Below are 15,298 nucleotides of genomic sequence, written 5' to 3'. Positions count from 1 at the left end.
GTTTCCCATACATGGACTGTCATCACAGAATTAACAGTGATTTTGATTTAACAAACACAACGCACCATTTCAGTCATTCACAGCTCTCCCTCTCTTCTCCACACGCGCAGGTTTCCGAGAAGCGACACGAGCGACGTCGACGAGCCTCGACGGGCAGAATGAACCACGTTGAAAGAAAATAAAAAAGTAGCCTCGTATATATAAGTTAAAGGATTTGCAACAGAAAAAGAAGTAGTGCAGTGTAGGAGTGAGCGTGGGGGCTCAGTGAGGGATGAAGCTGTAGGAACGAGGGTCAGGAGGAGACACAGTGAGTGTAATTTATACCAGGAGAAGATCCGCAGTGACAGCCTCTTACCTACTACACAAACACCACATATGACACCGGCTCGTCCTCGGCAAATAAATCTCCCCTCCACACACACACGCACACACGCACACGCACACACACACACACACACACACACACACACACACACAGTGCCAGCCAAATATCGGAGCGAGTTCTGGACGAAGCATCCGTGAGCTTCTGTTGGGGATCAAATTAATTGCTGTGGAGTATGACTCCAGTGGGACCAGTATAAAACAGAGGGGGGGGGGGGGGGGGGGGCAGTGGATTATACAGTGGATTAATCCCGAAGCCAATTTAGGTGTGAAAACAGTTGCCGTCTGTTTGACCGGGGAATCGCCGCCGTGCTGCGTTTGGATAAATCTTTAAAGTCCAAACAGAAAAGCAGTGTTTATGGATGTGAGTCTGGATTTACGGGACCTTTATTTATCACACTGTTGTGGACCAAGACAGACGAGACCTTACTCGGCTTAGTTTTGCTAATCCATCAGTGACAGTACCTCCTGGTTCCTGGTGGGGTTTTTTTAGCTCGCTGAGCCGGAACAAACATGTGACGTCGACAGACCGCCGGGCCACTGACTGATCAGAGAGTGAAAACTTCCTTTTTAACAGGAAGAACCCGACTCAAGAGATGTGCAGCATCTGCCTAGGCCGGTTGTGGTGAAAGGAAAACTTTTCTGGCGTTTTGTGAAATTATACAAAGTCATTTGAGTGTAAAAGTGTGACAAGATCATCAGGACATTGGTTGAGTTTAGGTTTGGGAGACGGTTTTCCTGCACCCGACCAGGATAACGTGGTTACATCCGTGTTTCTCAACAGTCACAGTGATAATGAAGACTTTGGATCTGGAAGGAGAGCCCAACACTTGATAACATAGGGATTATTATGATGAACTGAAACCGCGTGGCATTGTAAATAACGGCTGCATGGACGGATTTAGCTGTCACATCATTTGGTTGGAGGCATACTCCACTAACACGGTGAAGAAAGTCACAAATATACTTTAAAAGCTTTAGAATAAGTCTTTCAGGCAAGGGCCTTGCTTTATAGAGGCCGCCATCTTGCACCGCCAAGTTTCTACGGCAGCCTGAAGTGACAAACCAGCCGTACGTTAGCTCCATGTGTGACGGCCGCTGAGAGACTCACCAGAACTCTGCCAGTGAGCGTCTGAGCCGAGATCATGACGCCGGCCCAGTCTTTGACCGAAGTCATCCATCCCACCTCGCTGACTGGAACTGCCTCCTCCTTCTCATCAGGACCCTTTCCCGTCTTGTCTGCTGCCTGATTGTTGGCGGGGTTGATCACCTTCTGAGCCTCCTGAGGGAAGCAGAGGAAACAACCAGAGTCAGGAAATAGAGCATTTACGACTTTTCTTTTAAAGAAGAAAATTTATCTACAGGCAAGAAGTGAATGCAACAATAAATACTTCAGAATCAGGATTATTTGTCTGTCCACAAAAGAATACATGATACATGGTCCACGATACCAATAATATATATATATATATATATATATATCTGTCCAACTGAAGAAAACAAAACCTTCCCCCTCATTCATTTGAGCAGCGCCACCATGAGGAGACATTACATCACATTTACATTTAAGCATTTAGCAGAGCCTTTTATCCAAAGCGACTTACAAGAGAGGGGAATAAGCTACTTGGAAGAAGTCTTGGAAAGAACTCGATACTCGATAGGAACAGTGGACTGAGGGAGGAGATGGTGCAGGGGAGGGGCTAAGGTTAGTGCAGTGGTAGGACAGAAGATGCTCTTGGTAGAGCTGGGTCTTCAAGAGCTTCCCACCCCTACAAAATAAAACAGGTTCTGACGCCAGTTTCTCCAGCACTAATAATAAAAATGCTATTTTATCACACATTTTATTGAAGATTTTGCAGATTTTTCAATAATTTCGCAGCCCGGGTGGATGTTCGACGTACACACAGGCAGATTTATGTGCTGTAAAAACAGTCAAAATCCATACTGCTGCTGTGAATAAGCTCAGCACATGAGCTCACGAGTCCACACTCATGACGAGATACAAAAACCTCCGAGGGGGAACAAAGGAGAAGACTTCAAACGCTGCCATCACGCCATGATGGCTTCCATCTGCTGTGTGAGGGATTTGTGCTGAGGGTTACGTAACCGCACATGTATGCATCGCCTCTCTATGGTTCTGTGAGTTAATTGTTCCTGGAGGTAAAATAAAAGCACTGCTCTCATTCAGGCCTTCCATGCTCTTCCTCCTCCACCGTCACTCTCTCTCATGCTCGACTGAGTGAGCAGCGTTACGCGGCGGCGCTTCACTGACAAACGGTGGCCGCGTGCAGCTGTTCCTGCACAGCTGTTCACTCGCTCCTGATCTGACACATGCAGGCACTCGGCGTCCCCCGTCCTTAAGGCAAAGAATAAAAAGGGGAACGAGTGGATTTGTGCGGCGTTCCACGACCTCAAAGGCCGGGAAATCCTCCAACAGAGACGGAAATGGGATTTAAAGACACTATATTCACAAGGTGTATTATATTATATTATAAATAAGGTATATTATATTTCATTTGGTGTAAATATTTGTTTGACGCAGTACTGCAGCATATAATTAAGCATATATACTAGTGCATATATAGTCTGATTATATAAAGAGGAATATGGATTTTAATCAAGCGGGGTAGGAAAGGAAAATAAGTGTTTACTTCTTCCTAGTCCTTTTAACCAGTCTTGTATAAAGTACCTTACAGGGATACTTGAGCAAAAGTATGCTACCAGGAAATAACTTTGGTAGAAGTTGAAGTCACTTTTTTATAATACTACTTTAAGTAAATGACATTTACTGTACTTAGGCATCAGAAGTCATTTTCTGATAAATGTACTTAAGTTTAGGATTGAGCAATGGTGGTTCAGTGGTAGGGCAAATTGTCTTTCAACTGGAAAGCTGTGGGTTCAATTCCTGTCTCTGCTCGTCTATATGTGTCCTTGAGAATTGTCAATTCTAGCAACAGAATCTCTTTGTTCTTTCAGTCATATTTTTTCCAGGTTTCCCATCAAATTCAATGACTTTTCAAGGACTCAAATTCAAGGACCGAATGTGCTTGAAACAATAGGTGGCGTCGTAACAAACAAGGGAGACATTTACCTAAATATCAATATGTCGGTTTAGGACGATTTCCTAAAACATCCAAAAATGGACCAAATACTGACGCTGCCGGACCCGCTTTGGTCCACGGGCCACCAGTTTTTTTCCCCGGAAACTCCAAAGAGATGGCAAACAAAGAGGCCGAACAAACACCGGGTTACAAACGTGGCCACAAACCAGACGACAGATGACTATTTCTGCCGTGCTATATAACCCACGAGTGCTCGGTCCATTTCAAGAGGACATTCTGCTTAAATTGGATTACGTTTCATAATGATATGACATGGACACAGCTGCCATTTTCCTAATTTGATTCCAGCCCCCTTAACAATGCCAGTGAACTGGACCCTAAAAAAGCCCGACTTAGTCATAAGATCATTATCTGCTCCTGCTGTCGCGGCCTCTCGGTGCGGCGGCGGATAATTCGCTTACTCGTTTATATCTTTACATACTCGCCGAACAGCTCGCCGTGAAGGGAGTCGAAACTTTTTGAAGCATCTGTAATGAGTCGCGATTATTTTAGTTTGTCTTTGAAAGCCGCACAAAATCAGCAGCGGATTTAAACGCACAGCTACGTTTACTGGGGAAAAAGCCGTCGAGTTTAAGAAGCTTAATTTGACTCTATTTGTGTCGAAACCCAAAGCCATTGAGACCCCAACACTAACCCCCAATATAAACGTGGATTACTGAGCTTATTAACTGACAAATAACCAATGTTCCGATGAGTTCATCTGTCTGGTCCTCGCGTAACTGTCCTGAGCTGATATTATAGCGTCCGAGACATCGTACGTCGTCTCTTCTCTTTCTTCCTAAGAAGTGTCCTCCATTACATTACATTACATTACATTACATTCCATGTCATTTAGCAGACGCTTTAATCCAAAGCGTCTTACAAGGGAATTGAGTACAACCTGCCAGGGCTGGAGTTGAACTTGCAACCTTGTGTCTTTGAACACAGGCGGTCTTAACCACTGAGCCACTCCACCTCCTCCGTGTCGACATCAACCTAACCTTCGTACCTCGCAGAGAGATTCATCTGATTGGTTCTCTTCAGCGTTTGTTTCGCCCCTAACATGCCAACATTTACTTGTTGACGAAAAGGCCTTCAGGGAACGTTCCCCCAACCAAAAACTAACACTCGGGGAACGTTAGGAAAGCTTTCCATATCAACCACAGGACGAACCTTCAGGGAACGTTCCTACAACCAAAAGGTAACATTAGGAAAACTTTCTATATCAAGAACCTGGGGTTCACCCCACCCCCACAAGCAAAATATAACGTTCCTAGAACATCCTGGGAACCAAAAACTGTTAGCTGGGTCTGAACCACATTGGGAAGGTCAGCTTTCTCCATCAAAGGAAGTCATATCTGAAATATGATGCCTAATAAAAGATTTTTAAAACTTTCACTTGACTGCCTGATGTCAGCCACTGGAGCTCTACTACAGTTGGGGGTTTGAGGCCCACAGTTTGGGAGAGTATGGTAGCTCGAGGCTGCGTTGCTCTGGAGAATGTTATTTACCTTCCACTTCCACAAACCTTGGACTCTGCCGGTCACATGCTGTGAATACTCGACACAGCGCGTATGAATGTGGGGTCACAGTGAACAGGAACGTCTCAGGTTTCACTGCGAGTGTGTCCACAGCTCTTCGGGCATGTAGTGGTGGCATCGTCACGGTATGTGCAAGTCTGTGGCTAACAGCTTCTTCTCAGCCAGAAAATCTCTCCCCCACACACACACACACACACTGTCCAACACCTTACTAATAAACTACCACGAGTCACACCTACAGTATCTGTATCTGTTAACATGGAAGTGCTGTTGAGTCTTCAACAGCACTTCCATGTGTCGCTGTTTATAAAGATGTGGACAAACAGATGAACTCATATACTAACAAACAGTTTTAGAGAGATTTCAAATTAAAAGTCCCGTAGTTGCTCTTTTTAAATCAAACAAATTATTAAATTTGAGACGTTATAAAAACAAGAATATCAATGACTTCTGACCAGGTCTGGTTAGGTTGTGTTCAAGACATCTATGTCTGCTAGCATACTGTAATTCAGACAGTTATAGAGAGATTTCAAATTAAAAGTCCTGTATTTGCTCTTTATTGAAAAACATTGAAAAACATTGTCAGTGAGCCTTTGGTTGTGTGACTGTACTTCCTGTGTCAGTACCTCAAAAAACTTGAACTATCCCTTTAATAACAAACAGGAACTGTGTGTGTGTGTGTGTGTGTGTGTGTGTGTGGTGAGGGACACACACACACACACACACACACACACACACACACACATGAATAATGAATGCAGTCACAAACTGATGGTTGCGCAGATGAGAAGAGACAGTGTAAACAAGGGGATTGCTTCTAGTTCATCTGAGTGGTCGCTGAGAGAGAGAGAGAGAGAGAGAGAGAGAGAGAGAGAGAGAGGGGCAGAGAGAGAGAGAGGGGGGGAGGCAGTGAAGCAGGCTGCCATGGGAGAATCCATCTGCCAGCTATATATACACACCTGTGATGTCAAACAGAGACAAAGACAGAGCGACAGAAGCAGCAGAGTCTGTTTGCTCATTTATAACTAAACTCAAAAGGGTGAGTAAATAATAACAATAATAACAACAATAATAATAATAATAATAATAATAAAAAGCCTTAACTTGGCAGAAATGATCAGGTTTCTGAGTCAGAATCAAGTAAACTGACAAAAATATTACAATAATGGATAATAACTGATTTATCAGCCCGACTAACTTCTACTAAAGCCTTTTGTCGACATTATAGACGCTGAAAATTAAAGTTATACAAATAAAAATAATGAAAGTAAACACGTTTTTGTTCCATTCCATTTATACAAAGAGTCACATTATGAATTTAACTGCTTTTTTAAACACTTTCACTCGTCCTCTTTGTCCTGCAGCAGCGTCTGTCCTCATTGTCCCCCAGATGTCCTACTGTCCATCACACACACACACACACACACACTCGTCTCTATCTCATTATTACAGGCTTTTCCCATGTGGACGCTGTTAATTGGTTCAGTTCTAATATTAACCGCTTTCATCTCGTTCTTTTCCTGAAGTAGAAACAGTTCAGTGTTTTAACAAAGAACTCAGGGTTACTTTACAAAGGGGTGGAAAATTCCCAGTAAATTTCCAGTAACTCTCCATGGGATTGGGAACTTGAGTTCGGGAAGTTTAGAAACAATCAAAATTGGAACATTTTGCATGGGAACTTTGGGAATTTCTGGGAAATAACAGGAATTTCTGCACCCCTACACAGAACCAATGTGACATTATTACATTTGAGTTTAAAGCTGTTGGAGCTTCCTCGTGTTTCCATTTCTCTACTTTTATTAAAACTCTTAATAAAGTAATAAAAACTGCAATGTTTGTGGAGTATTATGGGATTATGGGGGCTCAAATATATTTAAATAACAAATTACAGGTCATTTATTTTTGTTTTTATTGTGGTTATTGTATGACGTTACTTTTACCCACATTTTTTGTCTTTAAATTTATTTCAGTAACTCAAACAGCAGGTGGCGCCGTAACAAAATAAGAGAGACATTTACCAAAATATCAACTTCACTTCTTCAAGCACTTTCAACGACCCTCAATGTCTATTTAGGGTGATTTTCACAAACGTTCAAGAGCATTTTTTTCCACATTCATAAACTTTCAAGGTTTTCAAGGAGCCTTGGGAACACTGTATCTATTATTTAATTGTTTTAAAGTGACTTACTAATAATGTTGGACTGGATGAAGAATTAGTTTGGTCTAGATTTTTGGAAAAAAAACAGAAATTAAAACAGGTGAGAAAAAAAAACATTTAAATTGTTTTTTGATCAAGACACTGTAAGACAGCGAGATTAAAGAAAATAAGTGGCTAAAAGACGGCAGAGCGACAGATTTGTGACAGAAAAGACAGTGAGACAGAAATACGAGCGTGTGACTGCAGTGATTTAACGGGACTTGGCTTTAGCGCAGCTGTCGCTCTGGCTTTGCTCCTCATCGCTGGGGGAAAACTCTTATTCCAGCGCGAGCGGCTATTTTTAGCATTGGCGCTAAACGAGTGAGTCTCACAGCGCGCTGCGTTCCCCGGGTTTTTCTATTTTAATGTCGGTACAGTTACCCAGAGTTCCTGGGTTACACACTCACAATGGGACACACACACACACACACACACACACACACATGGTTATTTCTGTGTATAGGTCAAACCTATAGAACCACATAAGGTTAAAAGGTAAAGGCTCATTCCAGAGAAAACCAAGAGACAGGATTTAACTAACACTCTTTGACTTGAGTTCATATATTGTTTTAGAATTTAATTAAATGCCAATAAGCTCAATTATTCCAGCTCTTACTCTTTAATGTTAAATAAATGGTTTTATCTGCGTCTAATTTGCCATTTTTACAGTTTCTGTATTTCTTTTTTATGACACTAGGAAAGACTCAAAGCTGCCATTTCATGCACGGTGCTTACATTATATAATTATTTATATATTATTTATTATATTTATTTATTTATTTATTTATATAATTATATAACATATAATATATCATATATTATAGATTTGAAATATATATAGATTATATATAAAATACTAATTATTATTATCATCATAATTAGTATTATTATCTATCCCCGCACGTCAGAGCCACAGAGTCTGGTGTACGCCTGCAACACTCCACTCATGTTCACCAGTATATTACAGTAAAACATCAAGAATAAATCTCAATAAATCACAGTTTAAGGACGAGGTCTTCTTCTACTTCAAAGGGTCAAAGACCGGGATGAAACTTTGGTCCAACTCCAGTCCAATTAAGTGTTTATGTGCAGGAGTAATCGGACTATGAATCACATTATCCAGGTATGTTAGTCAGACTAAGAATAGTTTGACTTAAAATCGGACGAACATGATACACAGAAAACTTAATTATTGTCTTAAGTCCCGCCCAACATTAGGACAATCGGCCAGATGCTGGTCCTGCCTACAATCATGCATGTCTTCCGATATCTTAAGTATTTAACATGTTTGATATTTACGACTAAACAGCGATTGGGAGGCGTGAGGGGTGGAGTAGCTAGGTGGTTAAGACTGGTGCCCTGTGTGAGAAAGACATCATGGTCGCAAGTTCGACTCCACCTCTGGCTGATTGTACTCAATTCTATTGTATGTGGCTTAGGATAAAAGCGTCTGCTAAATGACATGTAATGTAATGTAATGTGAGCAGAACCCCCGTAATAACACAATGAGAGCGAGTCGACTGGGAAACTTTTGTTTAGAACTGCGTTAAAACACATCCGGATGTCTCGATGGCTGCTTTTTTTTAAATATAAATTAATATACACAGTCAGATTAATATGAAGTTAAATATGAGTTTGTTTTGACATTTCCTTGCAAAGGAAATTGAAATGTTCCGTGCCAAAAACACAAAACATGCTTTTGCAGTTGAATTTTAGCAACTTCTAGCTAGTAGAAAAACAACAAGTCATGTTACACTGTGAAAATCACTGATGCGATTGTTGCAAATCCTTCCATTTTCAATCAATCTCGATGTCACAGCGTCTAAAACGTGCTGCGTTCAAGCGATAATACAACAACAATATACATCACGGTAGACACTTCCGTGATATCAACAGAAAAAAATCGCTCGATAAAGACCCTCAACTTTGTTAGGAAAAAAACAAACTAGAAAAAAGACTAAGCATGTTTGTTTGCATGAACAACACGAGGCATCAATGGAGAGTAAACAGAAGAAGAAACCTCTGACTCAACAATGTGCGGCCATCTGCCGAGACAGGTTGTGGTGAAAGGAAAAATATGGGACAGAGGAGAGGTGGAGGGTGTTTTCTCAGGATTAAAACAATGATGTCCCAGATTTGAGTATCCTCCAGTGAGGGACAGATGACATCCACCAATGTCTGCAAACAGGAAGACGAGCGGACGTCCTCACGTCCCTCTGGGCAGGAAATCGTTCCTCAAAATGGCTGCACTTTATGAGTAAGTGCATTTTTTGTGTGTGTGTGTGTGTGTGTGTGTGTGTGTGTGTGTGTGTGTGTGTGTGTGTGTGTGTGTGTGTGTGTGTGTCCCAGCGGCGACCGGAAACAATTAGGCAGTGATATTAAAAGCAGCGCGTACTTTACCACTCGAGTGTTTACTTCTCTACGACTGCAGGGCGAAAAGTGGAAGAAGAAAAAAAAAAAAGGGGTAAAATCTTGAATGTGGTCGTTGATTCATGATGCGCCCGCTGCTGCACTTTCTTCCATTGATACATCATTCCAAGCCGTGGGATAAAAATAGACGGCGACGTGAATTGTGGGGAATTGAAAGGTCAGGACTTCAGTCATCCGTAAAGGCTTCCAGTCTTCTCATCTTAATGTCAGCAGATAATGGTTGGCCAGTGGCTTCAATGAGGGCACACATAAATAAATAAAATAAGCTGAATTCAACTTTTTCATGAGCTTATTCTCTGGTGTCTCTCCATTCTTTGGTGGGATTTACGCTTAAAAATCACTTCCATTATACACTGAAAGGTTAATATTAAACTCTTGGTCAATAACACTTAAAAAAAGAATATTTTCTACTTTCTACCTTAAACGCCACAAAAACAAACCTCTCATTTCACTTAATTTATGATGCGGTTTCACATAACCACAAAAATCCATATCATAATTGTCTTTGCACTTTCCATTACTGTTGGGAAACACAGAGCTGAGAGATACTACATCACTGGACCATTGACAGGGATCATATGTTTCAATTGTCTGTTTTTGACGTTTCTGGGGCAAAAACCCATCGTTTGTTTACATTTATCGACGTGTCTCGATAACTGCATTTAAATATAAATTCAGATTAACATGGACTTAAATATGAGTTTTGACATTTCCTTACAAACGAAATTGAAACGTCACAGCGTCGTAATACGCCAAGTCATGGTGTTAAAAGAGCTTTACAACACAACGGGATGTCCCAATAACGGCACTGAAAAAATGCTGAGTCAGTGTCAGAACATGCCAGGTCACATGCGGTAAAGCTGTGATGTCCCCATGACTGCAATAAAACTGCTGAGTCACAGCTGTGTAACACATCAGGACGTCAGCATAACGTTAAAAAATGCTGAGTCACAGCGTCAAAACACACCGTATCACACGCCAGGATGTCTCCATAGCTTCGTTAAAAATGCTGAGTCAGGACGTCTCTATAAGAACACAACAGCACTCGACACAAGAACATTAAAAAGTGCTGAGTCACAGCGGAAACTTGCCACGTCATTACCACAACATTTTGTCTGTTGCTTATTCCATTAAATACCATTATTGTCCCCAGTATTTTACCTGCAAATACTATTACATTTAAAATGTACAATAACGACACGACAACGACGTTACAGAGACGGACGTCCTCAGACACACGGACCGCGAACACAAACAATAAGCAGCATAATTAGCATCATGCAGATGTGCAGCAGTATGGCACATTTTACACATCGCGGAGCAGGAGGAGCAGGAGGAGCAGCAGGAGCAGGAGGAGCATTAATGTGAAGCCATTAAACAAATCACACTGATCTACACATCATTATTAATCCATGACGGGTTTTTCTTTACAATCATGTCAGAGTTTGTTGCTATGGTGACACTTAAAGGCTCATTTTCTTTTTTTTCCATGTAAATGAGGTTGGAGTTGAAAGTAAACGCTGAATAGTAGTATTTTTTTCCCCTTCCTGTTGCATGATGGGAATGTTCTCGTGAATAAAAGGCCATGATGTGTTTTCACCCAGACGACATTTTGTCCAGAGGGTTTTTCAGAACACGCACCATCACAAAGTAGGTGAAAAAAAAAAAGGCTCCGACATGCTTGACTGACGTCGGGGGCTTTTTATCGTACGACAGCCACGAGTGGCTCAATCACCTGCAGGCGCAGTTCCACCATTTTGTCCCAGCAGCACATTGTACGTGAGTGAATGAGTGTGAACAGATGAACACATATATACAGTCGCTGGAGCCGAGCGACCTTGAGGAAGGTCTTAGACGTCAGGGAACACACACACACACACACACACACACACACACACACACACACACACACACACACACGTGTTAGTCCCTTATTGTGATGTTTCCTCAGAATGAAAGCGGTGACCTTGTGATGTTCTTGCTCCGCGTTGTGTGTGTGTGTGTGTGTGTGTGATTTCTCTCTGTGTCGGCATCGTTTACCACACCTATGAATCAGAGAGGAGAGAACGTGCCTCTGAACTCAAACATATGAGCTCCATCTGTGGCAGCTGCACACACCACAACAACAACAACAACAACAACAACAACAGAAGCGCGGCTCATTAATTTAACCACATTTCAGCAGGGTGGTGGACAGTGTTACTATATATCAAAATGACATGAGCTATGACGTCATAGAAAACAACGTGACTGATACCAAACCGAGTAAGTAGAGTCGACTAGAACTTTTATGGACCATTCTGAAGTTCTATAAATGAGGTTTCCTGAACTTCTTCCAGGACCTTCACTGAATATAAAGAGCAGCAGAACAAACAAACAAACAAACAAACAAACAAACAAACAGTCTGGTCTAAGGCCTCGCCTGTCTTATCCCTGATCCCCTTAACCCTCAGAACACTTTAATGAGCTTTGCAGCCAAACACAGACGGACGGATGCTCTCTGTCAGTGAGCGTGTCAGGAGATCGGGGCCCATTACCTTCAGCAGAGCACGTCATTGAGGTGTTTCCAAAGAGTGGAAAACAACCAGGACCCACAGCTACCGCTCTAATTGGCTCCCTGCGATCTAACCCGCACTGATCAATGGCCTCTGCTCTATAAAGAGCAACATCCAGGCAGACATGACTGGATATACTGTATACTGCAGAGGCTTAAATGTGCAGGTTTAAAAAGGATGAATGGAATATGAAAAGGTATAATGATTATTGCACATGATAGAAATATTAAGTATCATATTGAGTCATACCAGCATAATAGACCTTTCTCTTGTTATAAGCGCTTGCACTCCTCCCTCCTGTGGAGTGCCCCAGGGTTCCATTCATGGCCCTATTCTTTTTTTTCCTTTTATACGTCATTATACATATAATAAGAAAGTCAATTTGTCCTTTCATTGCTTTGCAGATGACTTAAAAATGGACCTGCCTGTGAAAACAAGAGGCCCTGAACGCTCCGTGTAACTCAGTGACATAATTCAAGTAAAGGTAAAAGTATTCAAAGTAAAATGTTTGGCTCTAGTATGTGTAATGTCTGTCTTTCACATATCGGTGCTCTTTTATTGCATTTTCTTTGCTATTCTCATTATTTGATTGTATTGTAAAGTGTTATATAAATGAAACATCGAGTGATTGATATCAAACATATCGTTGAATGCACTATACGAGTCCTTTGAGTGCAGTAAATTCAGTGGGCGGAGAATAATCCCTTTAACATGGAACAACATGTCTCGACGTGATGTACTTCTACAATAAAAAAGCAATGAAGCTCTCATGTCCCAGAGCCACTACTCTTCTCTAACCATCATCCAATCAAAACACATTTATAAACATTCACGGTCGGTTGACCGTCAGCCTGAGGTAAAACTGATTTATGCCTCATCGTCCCACACTCGTATTTCCTCCCATTTACCTACACTGTGACCTCTCCTCCTTAATCACATCCATTCACTCTCTCTTTATTTTCCCCTTCAGCTTCTTTTTCCCTCTCCTCTTTTTTCTTTCCACTGCTTCTCCACCAGCTTAAGAGAAGCCTGAAGAGACAAGTGAGATTACGCTCTCTGCCTGAGAGACAGGTCTCATTACCTTTATCTACACCACATGCAATAATACTCTCTAAACTATTGCTGATGCCAGTCACTGTGCAGGAATATCATTTAAACCAGGAGCAACACGGTCTCCTGGTAACTCCGTCCCCACACAACACACACAGCATTCTACCATTTTGTAAAGAAACAACAAACACACTTTAAATGTGAATAATGCAGATAAATAAACACTCATACTGCTTTCAGCAATAAGTGAGGAAATGAGGGTGATGCTAGTTGTTCCACAGTCATTAATGTGGTCACGTTTCAGCCCAGAGAGAAACCTGTGGTTAGCCACAAACATCAACTGGTTAAGTAGCAAAAGATCATGTTTTCACTACATTCAAAAACACTTTGGTTGTCCTGACGACAGCATTAAAGTATTAATTATAATAAAGTATCATCAGTTTTTTAACATCAGTATCAAGCTACTACATTAGCTGCAAGCTGTAGGCTAATTTGGCTACTAATGTCACACAGTAGCCAACAGTCACTCTGTTACAGAAACTGATGTTAAGTAGCTGTTACAGTACTGTTACTATAAGATAAAGTGGCTACAAAAATGACGAGGTTTCTAACAGTAGCTAGCTGTAATTGTACTGCTACTGTAAGCTAAGGTAGCTGCTAACATCACACACAGCGGCTAACAGTCGCTCTGTTACAGAAGCTGGTAGCTGTTAGCATGACTGTGGTGATACTGTAAGACAAAGTTTCTACCAGTAGCAATGTTACAGTAGCTAGCTGTTATTGTAAGCTAACGTAGCTACTAACATCATATGAAGTACTTCAACGTGATCATTGTGTTTGATTTGTTGTGCTAAATCAAAAGAACCACAGTTATATTGTCGTGTACGACACAAAAACACCATCATTACGTCTCAGTGAAAACACTTTCCTTATAAATGTCATTTACTAATGTAGTTTCATTACGAGGGAAAGTCATTTAGACAAAAACACTCACGAGTTTGGTCATTTAGATTAAAACAAAAGAGCAATTTGATTAATGGGGAGCATTTAATAAAAAGCTGGGCTTTCCCACTTTTCTGAGAAAGCGTCGATTAGGTGCACACGGTGTGTGTGTGTGTGTGTGTGATGCACAACACGTGGGTCAACAACGTTATTTGGAAAATGTCCCAGTTACAGGCAGCAATCGGAGCTTAATGATTCAGAGACTTGCCCTTGATATGAAAACAGCTCTGAGGCGAACAAATCTAAGTGCAAATGACTTTCTAACTCCCGGCTCGTGTAATCATTTTAAATTTAGATCTCACGCCTCCGACCGGGGGGAAAATAAATCAGCTTCCTTCACTGAGAATTTGCATGTTTGAACCCTGGAGTTAGAAACTGTGAGTGTGGGGGATTGTTGTGGCGTGTGTTCTCTCAGCACCGAGGCCCAACACCACCTCCTCCTCCTCCTCCTCCTCCTCCTCCTCCTCCTCCTCCTCCTCCTCCTCCTCCTCCTCCTCCTCCTCCTCCTCCTCCTCCTCCTCCTCCTCCTCCTCCTCCTCGCCAGCAGTTTGACCCTCACAGGCTCAGAAACACTGAGCATTGTTTGTACTAATAAGTGCGTTCACTCTATGATTATGATTCATTTGGAGCAAACCAATGAAAACAAGAACATCTGAGGGAAATTCAGAACCCTTTATCAGGGTTTATTGTTATTAAATATGACTCATTATAAACATGAGTGCAGTCTGAGGACTGGTGACCTGTCCAGAGTGTGGCCCCACCTTTGGCCCAAGCGGTCCTCATGTGGAGGATGAAGTGGTACATGACGAATGAATGAATGAATGAATGAACATGAAAGTCATTGCTGAAGTTAGCATCATCAGCGTTCCTTCAATCGTTAAAACCACAATGAGCACAATTCCGTGTCTTTTTACCAATTCTTTGACTTCACAATGTGTTTTTAAAGGTCCTTGAAAGTTCTCAAGCTTTCATGGATTTCAAGGACCTGTGGGAACACTGTGTTCAGTCTTCTGTAGAGAACGTCAGGGTTGTTTTAAAGTG

General features: G+C 41.7%; 1 protein-coding gene across 17 annotated transcripts in view; it reads right to left on the bottom strand.

Annotated features, from left to right (window-relative positions):
• The window catches only part of LOC131473967 (calcium-activated potassium channel subunit alpha-1a-like), a 168,300-nt gene that overhangs the window by 132,058 nt on the left and 20,944 nt on the right, over positions 1-15,298 (bottom strand). For all 17 annotated transcript variants that reach the window (XM_058651629.1, XM_058651624.1, XM_058651631.1 and 14 more), the window contains exon 2: positions 1,493-1,663. In XM_058651629.1, the coding sequence (XP_058507612.1) occupies positions 1,493-1,663 (171 nt within the window). The remainder of the gene's footprint in view (positions 1-1,492; positions 1,664-15,298) is intronic.

The sequence above is a fragment of the Solea solea genome, chromosome 15, assembly GCF_958295425.1.
Source record: "Solea solea chromosome 15, fSolSol10.1, whole genome shotgun sequence".
NCBI lineage: Eukaryota > Metazoa > Chordata > Actinopteri > Pleuronectiformes > Soleidae > Solea > Solea solea.
The sequence above is the reverse complement of the archived record's forward strand: the minus strand, read 5'-3'. Positions and strand labels throughout refer to the sequence as shown.